Genomic DNA, 15,656 nt, shown 5'->3' on the forward strand with positions numbered 1-15,656 from the left:
GTTTGGCTTCTCTTAAAATAAAGGTTCTAAACTCTTTAGTTAAAATTATTTATTTTTATTACATTGAACTCTTGTTTTAATTTTTTAAAATAGCAATTAAATGTAGTAGTATATTTATTATTAAATGTAACAGCATAAATACTGTTTCTGAGAGTTTAACACTATAAAATGCTAAAGTGCTAAACTGTCTGAAAATTAGTTTATTTTTATTCTAATCCAAATTAATACATAAGGATAAAAAAATATAAATTCTTCCATAAAAATGGAAGAATTTATATTTTTTTCTAGTTTTGTCTTGTATTGTTCTGAAAACATTTCCAGGTAATGTCAGTATTTTGCAAATTCTATGGATCCTTTTTTCTCTTCCTTCTTTTCCTTTCAAACCAAATATTATGCAAAGATCAAAAGTTATCATTGGTGACAATAGAGATACTTCATCAGAAATGGCTTGCTTGGGTTCAGTTTTAACCTGCTTTGTTGCATCCAGATCTGAGTAGCCTCCAAAGCACCCATTCAAGACTTCCGCAGCATCTCAGGCTTAGTCCAGGATAAAAAGGCTGAATATTATCAGGATGATATCTCACCCCAAAACCAATGGGTGATGTCTTCCACTAGCTTCATCAAGATGACCCAGGTCAAGTGAATCAAAGCATTCTGGATCCTGTAAATAATGCCATAGCAATCAACCCTTGGTCCACAAAGATTGACTGACACCATTCCTTGTGGTTTTGATTAATGGAGGCTTTCAATAACACTTTTTAATAAGATAGTTTCACCTGCAAAATTCCTTTCTAATGATAAGGAATTCCCTTATCATTTTGGCACCTTTTGATTAGTATACCTCAAGTACAACTGAAGTCCAGTAGAATCTCAGATCTAGACATGACCTTGCAGACAAACACATTGTTGCATCCCACCAACCGGGAGGCGCAGGCTGTATACTGACAAACTGTGCACACAAAGACACACACAGGCATTCCAAGCCATGATGTCATTGTCTTTGAAATATTAGAGGGGGAGTAAAATGCAGACAAAAATACTCTGTAGGAAAAAGACCATGACCTTACTTTTCTTACATGTGTCTACATAAAGTAAAGGAAATGTAGCTGATCCTAGGCAATGGAAAACAATGTGCAGGCTTTATTTATTCATTAAAAATGTTTATATTTATAAATTACTTTTCTGCCCACCAGGGCCCTTGCTTAGACTAATTTAAACCAAGAAGGCAAGAAAATTACAACAGATTAAAAGACAAAACAAACCATTCTTTAGAACTGAGGATGGGATTGTGCCAACCTGATCTTTCCTGGAAACTGCTCATAAAAGCTCCTCAGCTTTGTCCAACTTAGTCCATCTTCAGCTGTCACTCATGGAACATTTTACTCTCTCAGTCTGACTCTAGCCCATCCAATCCTAATCAAACATTCAGTGACTCCTAAAGCTAAGTTCTTATTTTCTGCCACTTCTCTTATTCTGAGACTGCTTCCAGCTAGGCTTCAAATGCAGTTGGGAATGTGATATTAGGGTTGTTTGTTTGTTTGTTTGTTTGTTTGATAAAATTATATGGCTGTCTATCTACCCAAGGGACTCTGGCAACAAATGGAAATAAAAACAAAAATCAGCTGTAAAGATCTACTGAAAACAAAGTGGGCTGAGGCTCCTAAAAATCACATTATAATGTAGTTCGTTAAACAAACTACATCCATTCCTTTTTTTATTACTAAGAATATAAATACAAATGAAAATAAAAGTGATAGGAAAGTGGGGAAAAAAGAAAGAGAAAGAAAAAATGAGGAATCAGATAGGAGAAGAAAAAAAGCATTGACTTCCAACATTTTTCAGTGCAGTAAAATGCAAACGCAAACTAGAATTGCAGCCTCGACTTTTTACTGTATCATTCTAACAAACACTAGCCATTTCCATAACTAGCTAGTTTAATCAAGAAAATCCAAGTCAAAATTTCATATTTTTTTTCTGTCTCAAGCACAAAATCCAGAAGTGATTTCCAGGTAGAAATAAAACTGGACATATTTTTTTTTCTCTGATTAAAACATCAATTTTGCCATCTCTGCTAGCTCTGACACTTTTTCCATTGGGCATACTATTGTGAGGTTGATGTCTCTCTCCATTTCTGTGCATATTCAATTCTTGCTGCAGTTAACATACACAGTAATAAAGCTCCAAATCTTTTTTTCCAACTCTTTATCCTAAAAGAAAACTTCTGGTCTCAATTTTATGCTGATTTTAAGGATACAAACCACATCCATGCCATCAACCCACCAATATCCAGTGTCAGTGCCCGAGGGAAGAGCCCCGGTTTCACAACTGGCCTACCAGATTTGCACTGAAAAAAAATGGATAGCAAACAGCATTTCTGTTTCTGCCGCCATGTAGATTTTTGCAGCCCCACTGCCATAGCCCTATTTATCTTGACAGTGTGGCTCTCATGTTCCTGAATTTTGGCACCTGGTTCTCCTCCCACAATGTTGTTGTGAAATTATACTTTTGCTTATACATTAAATTTAGATGGTATTAATAAATCATGTTTTTAGATAAGGATGGAGAATCCAATATTGGAAAAGAATGAGTCACTTCCTCAAATGACACCCGTACGTTTCTATTTTCACTTTTTAATCTATAGGTTTCCAACAAATTCATTCTCTTGTTCTACACCAGAATAAGCTCAAATGGTCGCTTTTTAAAAAAAAAAGTTTTTAAGCCACAAAATTGAAAAAGAAGATAGTTAGATATATAGAGTTAGACAACTGTATATATTAGGACGCTTAGTGTTCTGAGCTTGCTTGTTTTCTTGCAGAAGTTTCATTACCCAAACTAGATAACATCATCAGTGCTGTTTACTGTCAGTTTATACTCTAGTGGCTTGCCTGTCAGTGTTGGTGGGGGTGCTCTTAGAGATTGTTTGGTTGGGCTGTTTACTATTGGCTTCTTTGGCAATTTGTTGATTGGGGTATTGCTTACTTGACTGTTGGTCTGATGTTAACCTTGGAGTTCATCTATGCTAAGCTGGGTGCTGATTGCTGGTGGAGGGGTGCTTCCCTTTTGGGCTGATAGATTGTCTCTTTTGCATAGTCTAAAGATGTTGTTAATGTCTATGTGTCTATTGATGGCTAATTTGTCAGCGTGCCAGGCTTCTAGAAATCCCCTGGTGTTTTTGGTCTTGGTCTTGGACTTAGATTAACTCCAAGATTAACATCAGACCAACAATCAAGTAAACAACAACCCAATCAAGAAACTGACAAAGAAGCCAACAGTAATCAGCCCAACCAAAGAATCTCTAAGATCACTCCCACCCACACTGACAGGGCAAGGCAGCAGACTATAAACCAACAACAAACTGCACTCCTTACTAGCACTGATGATGTTTCCTAGTTTGGGTAATGAAACATCTACAAGAAAACAAGCAAGTTCAATCCTGAGCTACAAATATTCTCTTTTATTAGAAGGCTTAACTGCAGGAAAGACATACACAAGCAAACTCAGCATTTGTTATATTTTCCCCAGGCTCAAGCCTTCCTTCCCTATGTGTTTTCATACGGTCTGTTTGTGTGTGATTGGGTCAGAGGAACAGGAGCCAGACCATCAGAGTCCCCTACTTGACAAATAAACTGCCACATGAAAGGGTGAGCTGTTTAAAAACAAACAACATGAGAAAGGAAGTAGCAAGGCTGAGAAGTAAGTAAGACATTTCAACATATGAATGGAGAAAAAGGATGTTTGGCCCTGCTTCTTTAAAAAGAAAAATGGGAGTGAAGTCTTCTGGGCACCAGGTATGATTAACAGCAGCCAACAAAGTTCTATCTCCAAACACCAGCTTTCTCCAATAATTATTTCAGAGTTGGGGTGACCCTAGGCCAGGGGTAGGCAACCTTGGCTCTTTTATGACTGGTGGACTTCAACTCCCAGAATTCCTGAGCCAGCCGGCTCAGGAATTCTGGGAGTTGAAGTCCACCAGTCATAAAAGAGCCAAGGTTGCCTACCCCTGGCCTAGGCCTACCTAATCCATTGCATGGTGCTGGAGAGATTCAGACTTTAGCTTAACTTGCACTCAAGGCCTCGGGGAGCTGCTTCCCTCCTTCCCCTACTCCTGAAAGAAGAGTTTTGATGGACTGCAATTATTGGAATTTTCTGGCTGCTTATGGCACCAAATGAGAGGTACAGCTCTGGGACTAGCATAATTATATTTCTAGAAATCAGAGGCCCACCCAGCAAGTGGTGAAAAAGCATGAAGTAATACAAGATGGCTTACACAGGGGACTTTTTTTAAAATACACAGACATACTATTATCAACAGCCCAAAGAACAGTTTACCAAAGAGAACTCTTTACAATGTAATGGCTTTTGTGTGTGTGTGTGTGAGAGAGAGTGTGTGCGTGCATCCGTGTATTTGCATGCATGCACATGTGTGCTGTGCTTGCTTATGGTAATTGGACCTGTATGTGGGCTACCATCTTTCTTTCTGAAAGGTGCACTAAGCTATGTTCATAAAGCAGAACAGTGGTGAGAGTGTCCTACAACTGCCTCCTCTCTACTTCCCATTTCAAGACCAATTAGGAGGCACAGACATTAGCTAATCATACTCTTAATGAAAGGAAAAGAGGGGAAAAATCATCTAATGGAGGCTACAAGTCAATATTGGATACTTGTGAGCTCTGTGGTTTGCTATAGAATGTTCTTCCATTGGAACTCCTATGAATACAACCATTCTTAATTTGGATTGTTTAAGATCCGATCAAGCAGTTCATGGCACCTTAAACATGAGACAATTGTGAATATTTGCTACAGGAGATCAGGAAGTCTGTCCCTAGAATTCCATACCCACTGTTAAATTGAGCCACTCATGCACATTTTTCAAGTCTGTACCAAGTGCCCTGATTATCACTGGAATAATTTGTGGTTTTGTTTTGTTTTCAGTAATAGTTCTGGTTATTGTTTCTGTCACTATTCATGTGGATACTTAAGGCCTCACCAAGTTTAGCACAAAGCTGGACATAATTGATTTGGTACCAGAGAAGGAACCACTGACTAACCTAAATATCTTAGATAGCATTCTAGACATATTTTGAGATAGGAACCAGGTAAGTTTTTTTACTTATATGATTAAATAAAAATAAAAATCAGAGAATTGACTGTGGTTGAGATCACCGTGAGTGAGGTGGGATGAAATAAAACCTTCTATCCCTATTTTACTCTGCTTTTTAGGGTTATTTCTCTCTTTTGGAGAGTCTGCAAGCCATTTGCAATGGCCATATGCAGAAACCAACTGCTACCTTAAGTAGCAAGAGGGTAGATAATTTTCTTCCTGAGTAAAATAACTAGAGTTCTGATAAAACACTGGTCTGGTTTAACCATGTCTTGAGAATGCAATCTATAAATAATTGGGAGAAAAGTTCTTTATTAGATTTTTTTCCCCAAAAGTACAGAACAAAGGGCCTTTTTCAATCATTTTTTTTGGCTAAATCCATATGTTTGGATTTATATATTTCTCTGATTGCAGAACTCTTTACCCTGCTACCCAGTATAAGCATCTAAAAAACTAAAATATTACATATTGATAGTGACAAGTAACTGGTTGCATTATGCTTTAAGGCAGTTCAAACATTTTTTCCTGTTCTCAGATGAGGTACATGGATAGCCTACAGCGTTCCTCCTAGAATAATTCCACTTAGTCTCTTGTGTAAATATACTCCTTTTCAAATTCAAGGGTCCCAGATCATAGCCTAAAACATCCCATCAGCCAGGACCAGGTCTGCCTTTGGGAAAAAGACCTCCATAGCTATTCAGTTTAAGCCAGCATCAACCCAACTTTTCTGTTTTACATTTCCTGCCCTCCCACGGTTGCTCCTAAAAGCAGATTTTCCCTATTTCCTTTAGCCTACTTGAGGTTACACTATCTTTGTTTCCTGGCCACAATATTTCTTTTTGCACAGAGCAGCATCTTAGAGCAAAGAAGAGAACATTTGTTTGGAAAATGAACTATTTGTCTAAATAGATACAGATGCAGCTACTTCAGTAATACCTCAGTGCAATGTGTGCTTCAATCTTAACATGACTCATGAGGTTAGAAGTGCCAATAACTATTCCTCTGAGAAGCACATGTGAATTTACTATAGGCTTCTGCGGGAACAAACCATCAAAAGAGCAACTTCTTCTTTTCACTATAATGCAAGGTTGTGGTCCCTGATGGGTGGCTTCTTGGATTTCTTGCTGCCACCAACCTTCACTTCGGAATCTTCATATTCCACAACAAGGATAAGCTTCAGAGATTACAAAATCCCCACATCCCCTTCATGCAGCCCTCAAGTGCCCTTTTTTGTGGCCATCAGATCATCACTGTTAAAAACGGAACGCAGAATTTATTTCCATTTTGTGATGCAAAACAGAAGAAAACTCACATATTGTAAACCCTAAACTTAAACATACCACAAAGAAGGGAAAATCCAAACAACTCTGCTGAAACGACTATGCTTTTGTAAGTTGTGGCTCCACTCCCTTTGTAGCCCTCAGATCTTCAAAACAGTCTGTGCAGCCTTTAGAACATTGCACCCCATCCCTGAATTGCAGCAAACCAGGATCACCCAAAGAACGTTCAAATGTATTGGTCATAGTATTGACATCAAGTGACATGTGTTCCAGTTCATCAAACTCCCTCAGTTTTCCTCTTTATTGTTGGAATCTTCTGTCATGTCACAGAGCACCAGAACTCCCTATTCAGCCTTTAAGTCCAATATTGACAAAAAGGGATAACATAATAATTATGCTTCTAATTCTTTGAACAACATTTTACCATACTATTACAACTGAGGCTTGACTGGACACTGACAGTTTTCTCTAGTATTCATATTTGAACAACACACCAACTTTTAGGACATCTTCCTAAAAGAAGGATATTTTGCTATTCCAGAAGAGCCACTGAGAACAGCAGCAACCCACTGATTATCCTCTTGACTAAGCCCAACCTCAGACTAAGAATTATGGGGCTCAGAGTTAGCCTAAGAGATGGCATCTTGAATAATGAATTTAGGAGATCAAAAAGCATCCCCAATGGCCGGAAGCAAAAAAATTGTTCATGTCAATAGAGACAGAGAGTTCTGCCAACTGATCACTGTCCTACTGATTGGGCACTATAGCTGTCCTAGGCATTTGGCAAGAAACAATATTTCAGGAGTTAGCAAGTGAATGATTAAATATACAACATTCCAATAGCGTTTCCTTATCCTGCAGAAAAGCAATATACAAATTTTCACAGCAGCCATTCTAAATATGCAAATTCCACCTAATCTCTCAGATTTACTCTCCACTGTTCTGACACTTAGGCCCAGACTCATTATTTATAATGTTAAATGGAAGCAATCCAGTCCATCTGATCCATCACTAAGAATTCAGACAACATTACAAGCATCAGAGACGCCTGAAGCATTCTTGCCCTTGTTCTCATTCACACTGCCTCTCCAGATATCATCACTCTGCTTCCATTCCGGACCAAAGAAACGCAGCCTTGAACAAGGACCGCCTGTCTTATGATCCTTGTTACAACTCTCTCCAGGGAATCCAGGTCAAGACACAAGGCTAGGAGGAAGATAGCCCGGCAACGTCATACATATAGAAGGTTCCAAGTTCAATCCAGGAGTTGTCTAGATCAGGGCTTTTCAACCTTTTCACCCATTGTACCACTTTTAGGATATGGCAATATCCGAGTACCACCTAGCAAGGTGTCAAAAACTTGATGACCAAAAAAAAAAAAAAGTAAAAAAGTGATAAAGTATAGGTAGTCCTCGACTTACAACAGTTCACTTAGTGACTGTTTGAAGTTACAATGGCACTGAAAAAAGTGTCCCCCAAGCCACAGCCGAGCAAGACACTTGCCTGCCATCCGGTGGCACTCTTCCTCCTGTCTGAGGTTTCCATTGTTGTGAACATTTCTGTTGAAGATTGGCAGTGGGGGTGGGGGGTGTTTGGTTTTTATCCCCCCCCCCCACTCTGCTGGGTGGTTGCAGCAGGTTTTGGTCACTTCACATGACCCTGGGACACTGTGACCGTCATAAATATGAATCAGTTGCCAAGCATCTGAATGTAAATCATAAGACCCTGGAGATGCTGCAACATTCCAGCTGATCGGCGCTTCTTCTGGGCTCAGCAGAAGCACCAGGATCAGCGCCAAGCTGCAGCTGGATCTTGGCGCTGATCCTAGCGCTTCCGCTGAGCCCTGACAGCCCTGCAGCTCCAGCCATCTTTCGCTCAGGCTTGTGCAGTGCTGCCACCGGTTCAGTTGATTCCCCTCCCCCGCTACCACTTTTCTAGGATGTTCGCATACCACCTGCCAGGTGCCAATGTACCACAGGTGGTACCCGTACCACTGGTTGAAAAGCCCTGGTCTAGATCATACAAGACTGCCTGAGCTCTTAGAAAGCCAGTAGGTTTGCTATAGGTGATACCAATAAAGGAGAATATTTGTAGCTCAGGGTTGACATGAGGGGTCCTTGGTGCCCTCTGAGCTTGCTAGTTCTCCTGCAAACGTTTCATTACCCAAACTAGGTAACATCATCAATGCTAACCAACGTCTGCAAGAAAACATCCAAGCTCAGAGAGCACCAAAAGACCCCTAATGGACAATATTTACTGGTGAAAGCAGAGCCATTGGTTTAACTTTTCACAAGTTGTCTTCAGTGTTCTCTCACCAGCACACTACTAACAGACAACAAGTAATATTTATTTATTTAATTATTACTTAAATAATAAGGGTGAATGTTTTAAACCAGTGGTTCTCAACCTGTGGTCCATGGACCCCTGAGGGAGCATGAGGTCATCACAGGGGGTCCGCGAAAGCTTGAAGAAATGTTACGATTTTGAGTAATAATTGAAGTAATCTTGAGTAATAATAATAATCAAGTAATAAAATATATTATAGTAATAATAATATATATTATTATAGTAATAATAAAAATCAAGTAATCTTGAGTAATAATAATAATAATAATAATAATAATAATAATAATAATAATAATAAAAGTTGAAAGGGATGTTGGAGGTCATCGAGTCCAACCCCCTCCTCAGGCAGGAAACCCTACACCATTTGGAAATCTGCGGCCATGGTCTGTGGCCACAAAAAATACTTAAAGGGGGTTCAAGATAAAGAAAAGGTTGAGAACCACTGTTTTAAACAACTGAAAAGTAATAAAAAATTCCTTTGCAAATCAGAAAAAGCAATAAAATCACAGCACAACACATTGCAGAATATAATGTGTGAAGATAGAAAAGCAAGTAGGAAAGTAAAACTGGAAACTAGGGAACTTCAGTGAAGGTTGCTCAGTGATTTGTGACAAAAAGCAAATCCCGGGGGCTAAAGACTTTATTGTGTTGGTTATTCCTGTAAACCTGCTTTTTCCAGGCAAATGCCAGTCAGCTGCAAAGCTACAATAACTAGTATGTTCCTGAGATCATGCAGAGACCCTATTATAGTGAAGGCGAACCTTTTAGAGACTGAGTGCCCAAACTGCAACCCAAAACCCACTTATGTATTGCCGGGTGCTGGGTAGGTGTGGCCCACTCAGCAGGCGCAGCTATGTGGGCGTGGCAGACTGGGTGGGCATGGCCACTGGATGGGTGTGGCTGCAGTAGTCATGGCAGACTGGGTGGGCATGGCCTGGGTGGGCATGGCCACCTCAATGTTGCTTATGGGGAGGGACACCTGTGGGAGCCAGGCAAGGTTGGGGGAGATCCAGGGGGTTTCTGGTGGGTGGGATGGTAGGCTCCCCAATGGCGGCTCCAGGCTGGCTGGCCTTAGGCCAGGGATGGCAAACTTTTAGAGACCACGTGTGCTGGGGCAATGGCGCGTGCCCACAGAGAAGGCTCCGCATGCCACCTTTGGCACGCGTGCCATAGGTTTGCCACCACTGCCCTATTAAATACAAACTGTACTTATGTGGGGCTGCATAAATACAGGCATTGTTCATAGGACCATGTCAGAGAAAATTTTATGAGTGTTTGAGTTGAGCTGAAATAAAATTAGCAAAACTCCCATAGAGGGCGGGTTTTTTTTCCCTCACCCTCTAGTGGTAAAATTTCAGGAAAGACAAATGAAATCTATCTGTATTTACCCCCAGGGCTGGCAACTTTTACAAAAACCAAATGTGTAAAGTACTTGGGTTTTTTTGTCTGCATGCTTACAAAATAAAGCGCACTTGTTGATTTTGATATATTAAATTGCTGTCAAGGGAATCAAGGCATGGCATGGCAGGCTGATTTTGCTTTTTGATCAGTTGGCAACCTTATCTGATTTGTATGCTTGTTTGACACGCTTTTTTCTGGGATAATTATATTGTATGTATATATTAAAAAATATCCCTGCAGAAATGTACAGTTGAAAATCTATTATCTCTGAATTGCATGCAGTTCAATCCCACCCACCACCCACCCTCAATCCCATGCAAAAAAGTTTAAATGCACACTATTTCAACTCATAATTTGCAGTCTTGATCTAGCGCATACTCCACACACTTGCACAATGCTGAAGCCAAAACCCCCTGCCTGCCATTCTTAGATTTCTTTCTTATCTATTCTTCTTCACTTACCCCTAACCATTATATAAACCTGCCCAGGAGAAAATTACTCACAATTTAAAGCAGTTCAGAGGATTTTAGTAATCCCCACCCCTTTTAAAGAATGTGGATCTCAGTCCAAAGATCTCCCTTTGAGATTTAGGGACTTGTAATAAAACCTAGCTAGGTCCTAGCAAGAGCATGAAGTAGCCTGCTAGTCCCTCCAAATATCTCCTGCACACACATCTGTCTGTCCTCCAGATTTAATCAAGGTACAACAAAGGTGAAAGAACCAATATTAGATTACAAAAAGTATCCTAAAAGATTATAGAGACAGGTTTACTAAGGACTTCACACAAACACACGTGCAGAAACACAGATTAAAGAGGCGAAGACAATTTTGGGGAGCCAAGTGGCGGATAGAATCCTTTGACGGCCTCTGCAGCGCGCGATCGCTCAAGTTTCATTTGCTCAGTCTCAGTTCCCCATCTGCAAAATGGGATCATCAGCACCCTATCGCCGAGGCTTATCCCGACGGCAAAATCAGGGAAAAAAAAGAAAGGCTTAAAGGAACTGCAAAACTCGCCTGCAATTACCTTTATAGGAGAGGCGGAGGCGAGGCACGCGGCCCTTGGCAGCCTCGCAGAGGGCGACGAGGTCCCAGCTGAGCCACCACCACATTCCCAGGCCGGCGAAAAGGGTTCCCGCGCGCTGCATAGCCCCTCACTTGCCAGGCTGGCAGCACTAACCGGCCCCGCCAGAAGTTCTTTCAAAATCCGTCGGATGGTCCCGAGCCCCGCAGCGTTTCCGAGGCCGCGCTCCAGCTGCCTAGGGGAGGCTCCTGATGCCGGCTCGCTTGCTCGCTCGCCCGCCCTCAAGCGCGCCTTGCTCTTCAGCTGGCCGCCGCCGCGCATTTCCCCCGAAGTTCTGCACGCGAGGGCTCCACCCAGCTTTTCGCGCCGAGACTGCCAGAGCCCGAGAGGCTAGAAGGCCGGAGGCAAGCGCGCTCCGTCTCCAAGTCCAGGACTTTCCGGCAGCTGCCGGCCTCTGAGTTGTCCGCGGCAGGCTAGCTCGGAGCACAAGAACCACCCTCCGGGCTGCGGCCGTCTCTAGATCAGCCCTCTGGAATTCTGCCCACTTTCTGCCTACTTTCTCCTCCGCTGGACCCCAAATTTCAAGTACTCCCTGCTGTAGGAATTCCCTTTACGGCCTCCGATCCATTTTACCAGTTTGGGATCTGGGTTTGAACCTCCCCAATGGGGAGGGCTGGTCAAGGAAAAGAAAAAGGGAGACAGTCAAATTTGGCGTCCCAGGAATTGTTTTTTGCTGTCTTTGTCATCAGCTGGAAGGAAAAAAGAGGTGAGGAGGTAGTCAGCAGCCAGGTGAATGGACACAGTGGCAGTGGCATGGGGGCACTCTTGGAAAAGGTGAAGGACCAGGTTAGGGACAGATCATCATGGATAAAAATCTATCTGTGTGGTCTCTTAGAGTGGCATATAATCAATTAATTAATCAATGTCTGCTATAGTTTTTCTATCCTAAAGAATGCTCTTCAAAGACCATTGATTCCAGCCAGAAGAGAAGATTCCAGGGAGGTCCAAATGTTTTTGCTGCTAAAAGGACTTTTTGGACTGCCCCTTACCTGCTCCTTTGAGTACCTCTGTATGAGTGCCAAGGGCTGCAAAAGATGATTTTTTTAAAAAAGGGGGGGGGTGCACAGAAATATGCTGACAAGCACTGTTAAGACCAATCAAGGTAGTCATAGGTACGACCTGGTTATCCCAGCCAAAGAACAAAAGAATAGCTATAGTCCTATAGCTTTGTACAGTGTGGCGAGCGCTAAACCAGTCATTAAGATTTTTTATTCCTGCTTGACAGCTTGGGGAAGTTGGGGAATTTCCAGTAAACCACAATTAAGCAAATCAGGTCTTAGGTCAATGGATTAATCCAGGCAACATTCTTTACTTCCAAATAAGTAAAGACCAACACTCTATGGTGATATTGTACACTATAATATTATGATAGAATCACAGAGTTGGGGAGGGCCATTGAGATTTCTGAGCCCCACCTTCTGCTTAGTACAGAAATCCAAATCAAAGCATCCCAGGGAGAGGGCTCTCCAGCCTCTTGAGCACATCCAAAGAGGAGGCCACCATTCTTCTGGGTGACTGGTTCCCCTGTCAAACTGCCCTTATCATTAGGAAGGTTCTTTCTAATGTTGGAGAATAATCTACAGTCCGGTTACTTAAATCTGTTATCACTTGTTCTGCCCTCTGGCACAAGACAGAATGGGTCCTGACCTTCTCCTATGGGGCATCTTTTCAGATATTTCAAGAGTGCTATTCTATGCCCTTTTTTCTCAAGGCTAACATATGTTCATCCAATTTTGCTCTGCAGGTTTTGGTACATAGTTTTCTAAGCATCTTTGTTATCATTTTCTGAACTGGTTCCAATTTCTCAAAATCCTTTTAAAGTGTGATTTCAACTTAAAGTGTGTGGGACCTGACCCAGGCAGAATGGAATGGTTACTTCCTGTGATCGGATGCCCGTTTCATTTGATTTAATTACAAACCCACATCATATTACTGGCTCATTTACAATTTCTAGTCAAGGATTAAGCCAAAATCTTTTTTTTTTTTTTTGCAAGTGTTATTACTGAGCCAGGTGATCCCTGATTCTATGCTTGTAGATCTGATTTTTGTCCCCTAAGTAAAGAATTTTGCTATTGTCTTTGTTAAACTTCATTCTTTTCTTTTCATTCCTCCAGTACATGATCATTTTGAGTCCTTTTTTTTTACTTCGAAAACATACAATATCCAATCCCATTTTTATAATTTGCAAATTTCATAAGCATTCCCTTCACTTCATCATTCAAATCTTTAATGGAAGTAGTGAAGAATAGAAGACCCTGGATCTTTTTTTGTTTTGAGATTTTTACTAAACCTGTTCAGTTATTGTATCGGTCCTTAATTTTTTCTACTCACCAATATTTCATTTCTTGGATATAAGCTATCTAATTCAATTTTGTATCTTCTAGAAATAGGATAAGCATTTCCTTCCCATCCATCTTAAGCTCCTTTTCTTACGAGCTTCTCTTCCCATGGAATTCTATTTATCAGTTATTGAAGAGCTGCTTTTCTCAAGACAAAATACAGGTTTTACTATTCTTAATTTTCCTTAAAATCAAGAGTGATAATCACTTACCCACAACACTCCTGTTGCTTTGACATTTTCAAACTATATTTAAATGGACAATCTAAAAAATAGTACAAAAATAACTAACAATTATTCTGACTCCTCTTGGCCAAATCAAAATGCCTAAAATGCTTAGAGTTGTAAAAAAAAAAGCATAACAAAACAAAATACTCCATCCCATCATCTCACTATATATCTAGAAGCAGAACATGGAAAGTAATAGTACCTATTTTGTGTCCTTTTGATTAGCTGATGTTTCATGGGCATTTTCAAAAGGAGCCCCCAAGGGACAATGGTACTGCAGTGTGAATAATGGCATAAAGTTGAGCTATCTGTGGTGCATCAGCTAAGTAATAAAAGATGTTCAAATCATCATCTATGTAATGTAGTATTTGAGAGTATCCCAGACTAAACATCTGATCCTATAGGGCAGTGGTGGCAAACCTATGGCACAGGTGCCAGAGGTGGCACTCGGAACCCTCTCTGTGGGCACACATGCCATTGCCCCAGCCTCCCCTCCCCCCGTGACCCCCTCCTCTCCAGCAGCCCCCCTGAAGGAGAGTTGCCCCTGAGAGTGGCCCACATGGCAGCCAGACAGCATAGACAAGACTCTGCCCTCACACCCCATCATGCACAGTTGATGCTGCAGGGCACGGGCAGAGGGCGTGACTGCATTAGCGCTGCGGGGCTGCCTGGGGGATCTGCGGTGGGCCCTGGAAGTGGTGAGTGGGGCAGGGGTGAGGCAGGGGGTGGGGAGGCGGGGCCAGTTTTTGGGCACTCGGTCTCTAAAAGGTTTACCATCACTGCTATAGGGGTTATGCAATTTTACTCATATTGCATACATCTCTCTCATAAACATCCCACAGACATAAAGAAGAGGAAATTAAGCTATTTTCCAAGGCGTCTGAAGGCAGGACAAGAAGCAACGGGTGGAAACTAATCAAGGAGAGAAGCAACCTAGAACTAAGGAGAAACTTCCTGACAGTGAGAACAATTAATCAGTGGAACAGCCTGCCTCCAGAAGCAGTAAATGCTCCAACACTGGAAGTTTTAAGAAGAGACTGGACAGCCATTTGTCCGAAATGGTGTAGGGTTTCCTGCCTGAGCAGGGAGTTGGACTAGATGACCTCCAAGGTCCCTTCCAACCTTACTACTATTACTATTACTAAACATTCTTACTAAATCCAGGTACCAATTTAAAACATCCATCACTTCAAGTGGATTAAGTCTAGATGTCATCTGCATAAGGATATCAGCAGCAGCATTTTAAAATAAGCTCTCAGAGGTCCCATGTCATTGTTGAATAACATGCAGAATAACATTTAGTCACAAGCAGTCATATCTGGACTAAAATATCATGGAAACTCCACTTCTAAAAATAGCTTAAGATCCTCATAGTAAATGGCTGAGCCTATAGGGTGGAAAGCTGGAAGCCTCAATTCTTCTCCACAAAGCTTTTTGACTTTTTCTATCCTGGCCTCGTCTCCTGTTTTGTGGTAGCAGTTTATTAATTTCTGCTGCCATCACTTAGTGTCAGGGAGCAGTTGGCTTGACATCCACACTCTAACAGCACTGTGGAGAGAAATGGGACTTTCATAAACTATGCTGCCTTTCTGGCAATGAAACCATCAAAGAACAAAAAGCAAAATAATTTCACTAGTGACTTTGTACTGTAAAGGCATAGTATCTAGAGGATTTAGCCTTTTTCTCTGCCTCAAGTGATAGTTCAATGTCACAAGAGATAAACAAAATAAAAAAGAAAAGGAGGAATAAAAGACAAAAGCTTTTAAAAACATTAATATTAAAAAGGAAATATTCCATGTTTGAAATAAATAAGAGAACAGCCCAGTTCAAGGGAAAAGCACTAGTAGCAGAAAAATCTAAAAGACTATACCACCAGGATGG

The 15,656-nt window shown here is 41.2% G+C and overlaps 1 protein-coding gene across 2 annotated transcripts in view; it reads right to left on the minus strand.

The window, feature by feature from the left end:
* Positions 1-11,938, minus strand: part of SEMA3G (semaphorin 3G) — a 95,623-nt gene extending 83,685 nt beyond the window's left edge. Inside the window, exon 1 of one of the 2 annotated variants that reach the window (XM_039342608.1) lies at positions 11,153-11,938. In XM_039342608.1, coding sequence (XP_039198542.1) covers positions 11,153-11,470 — 318 coding nt within the window. In that variant the 5' untranslated portion in view covers positions 11,471-11,938. The remainder of the gene's footprint in view (positions 1-11,152) is intronic. The other variant, XM_039342609.1, reaches the window with a different exon arrangement.
* Between the last annotated feature and the right edge of the window lie 3,718 nt (positions 11,939-15,656).

Source organism: Crotalus tigris, unplaced genomic scaffold (assembly GCF_016545835.1).
Source record: "Crotalus tigris isolate CLP2741 ecotype Arizona unplaced genomic scaffold, ASM1654583v1 scf7180000017800.2534000, whole genome shotgun sequence".
In the NCBI taxonomy this organism is placed as follows: Eukaryota; Metazoa; Chordata; class Lepidosauria; order Squamata; family Viperidae; genus Crotalus; species Crotalus tigris.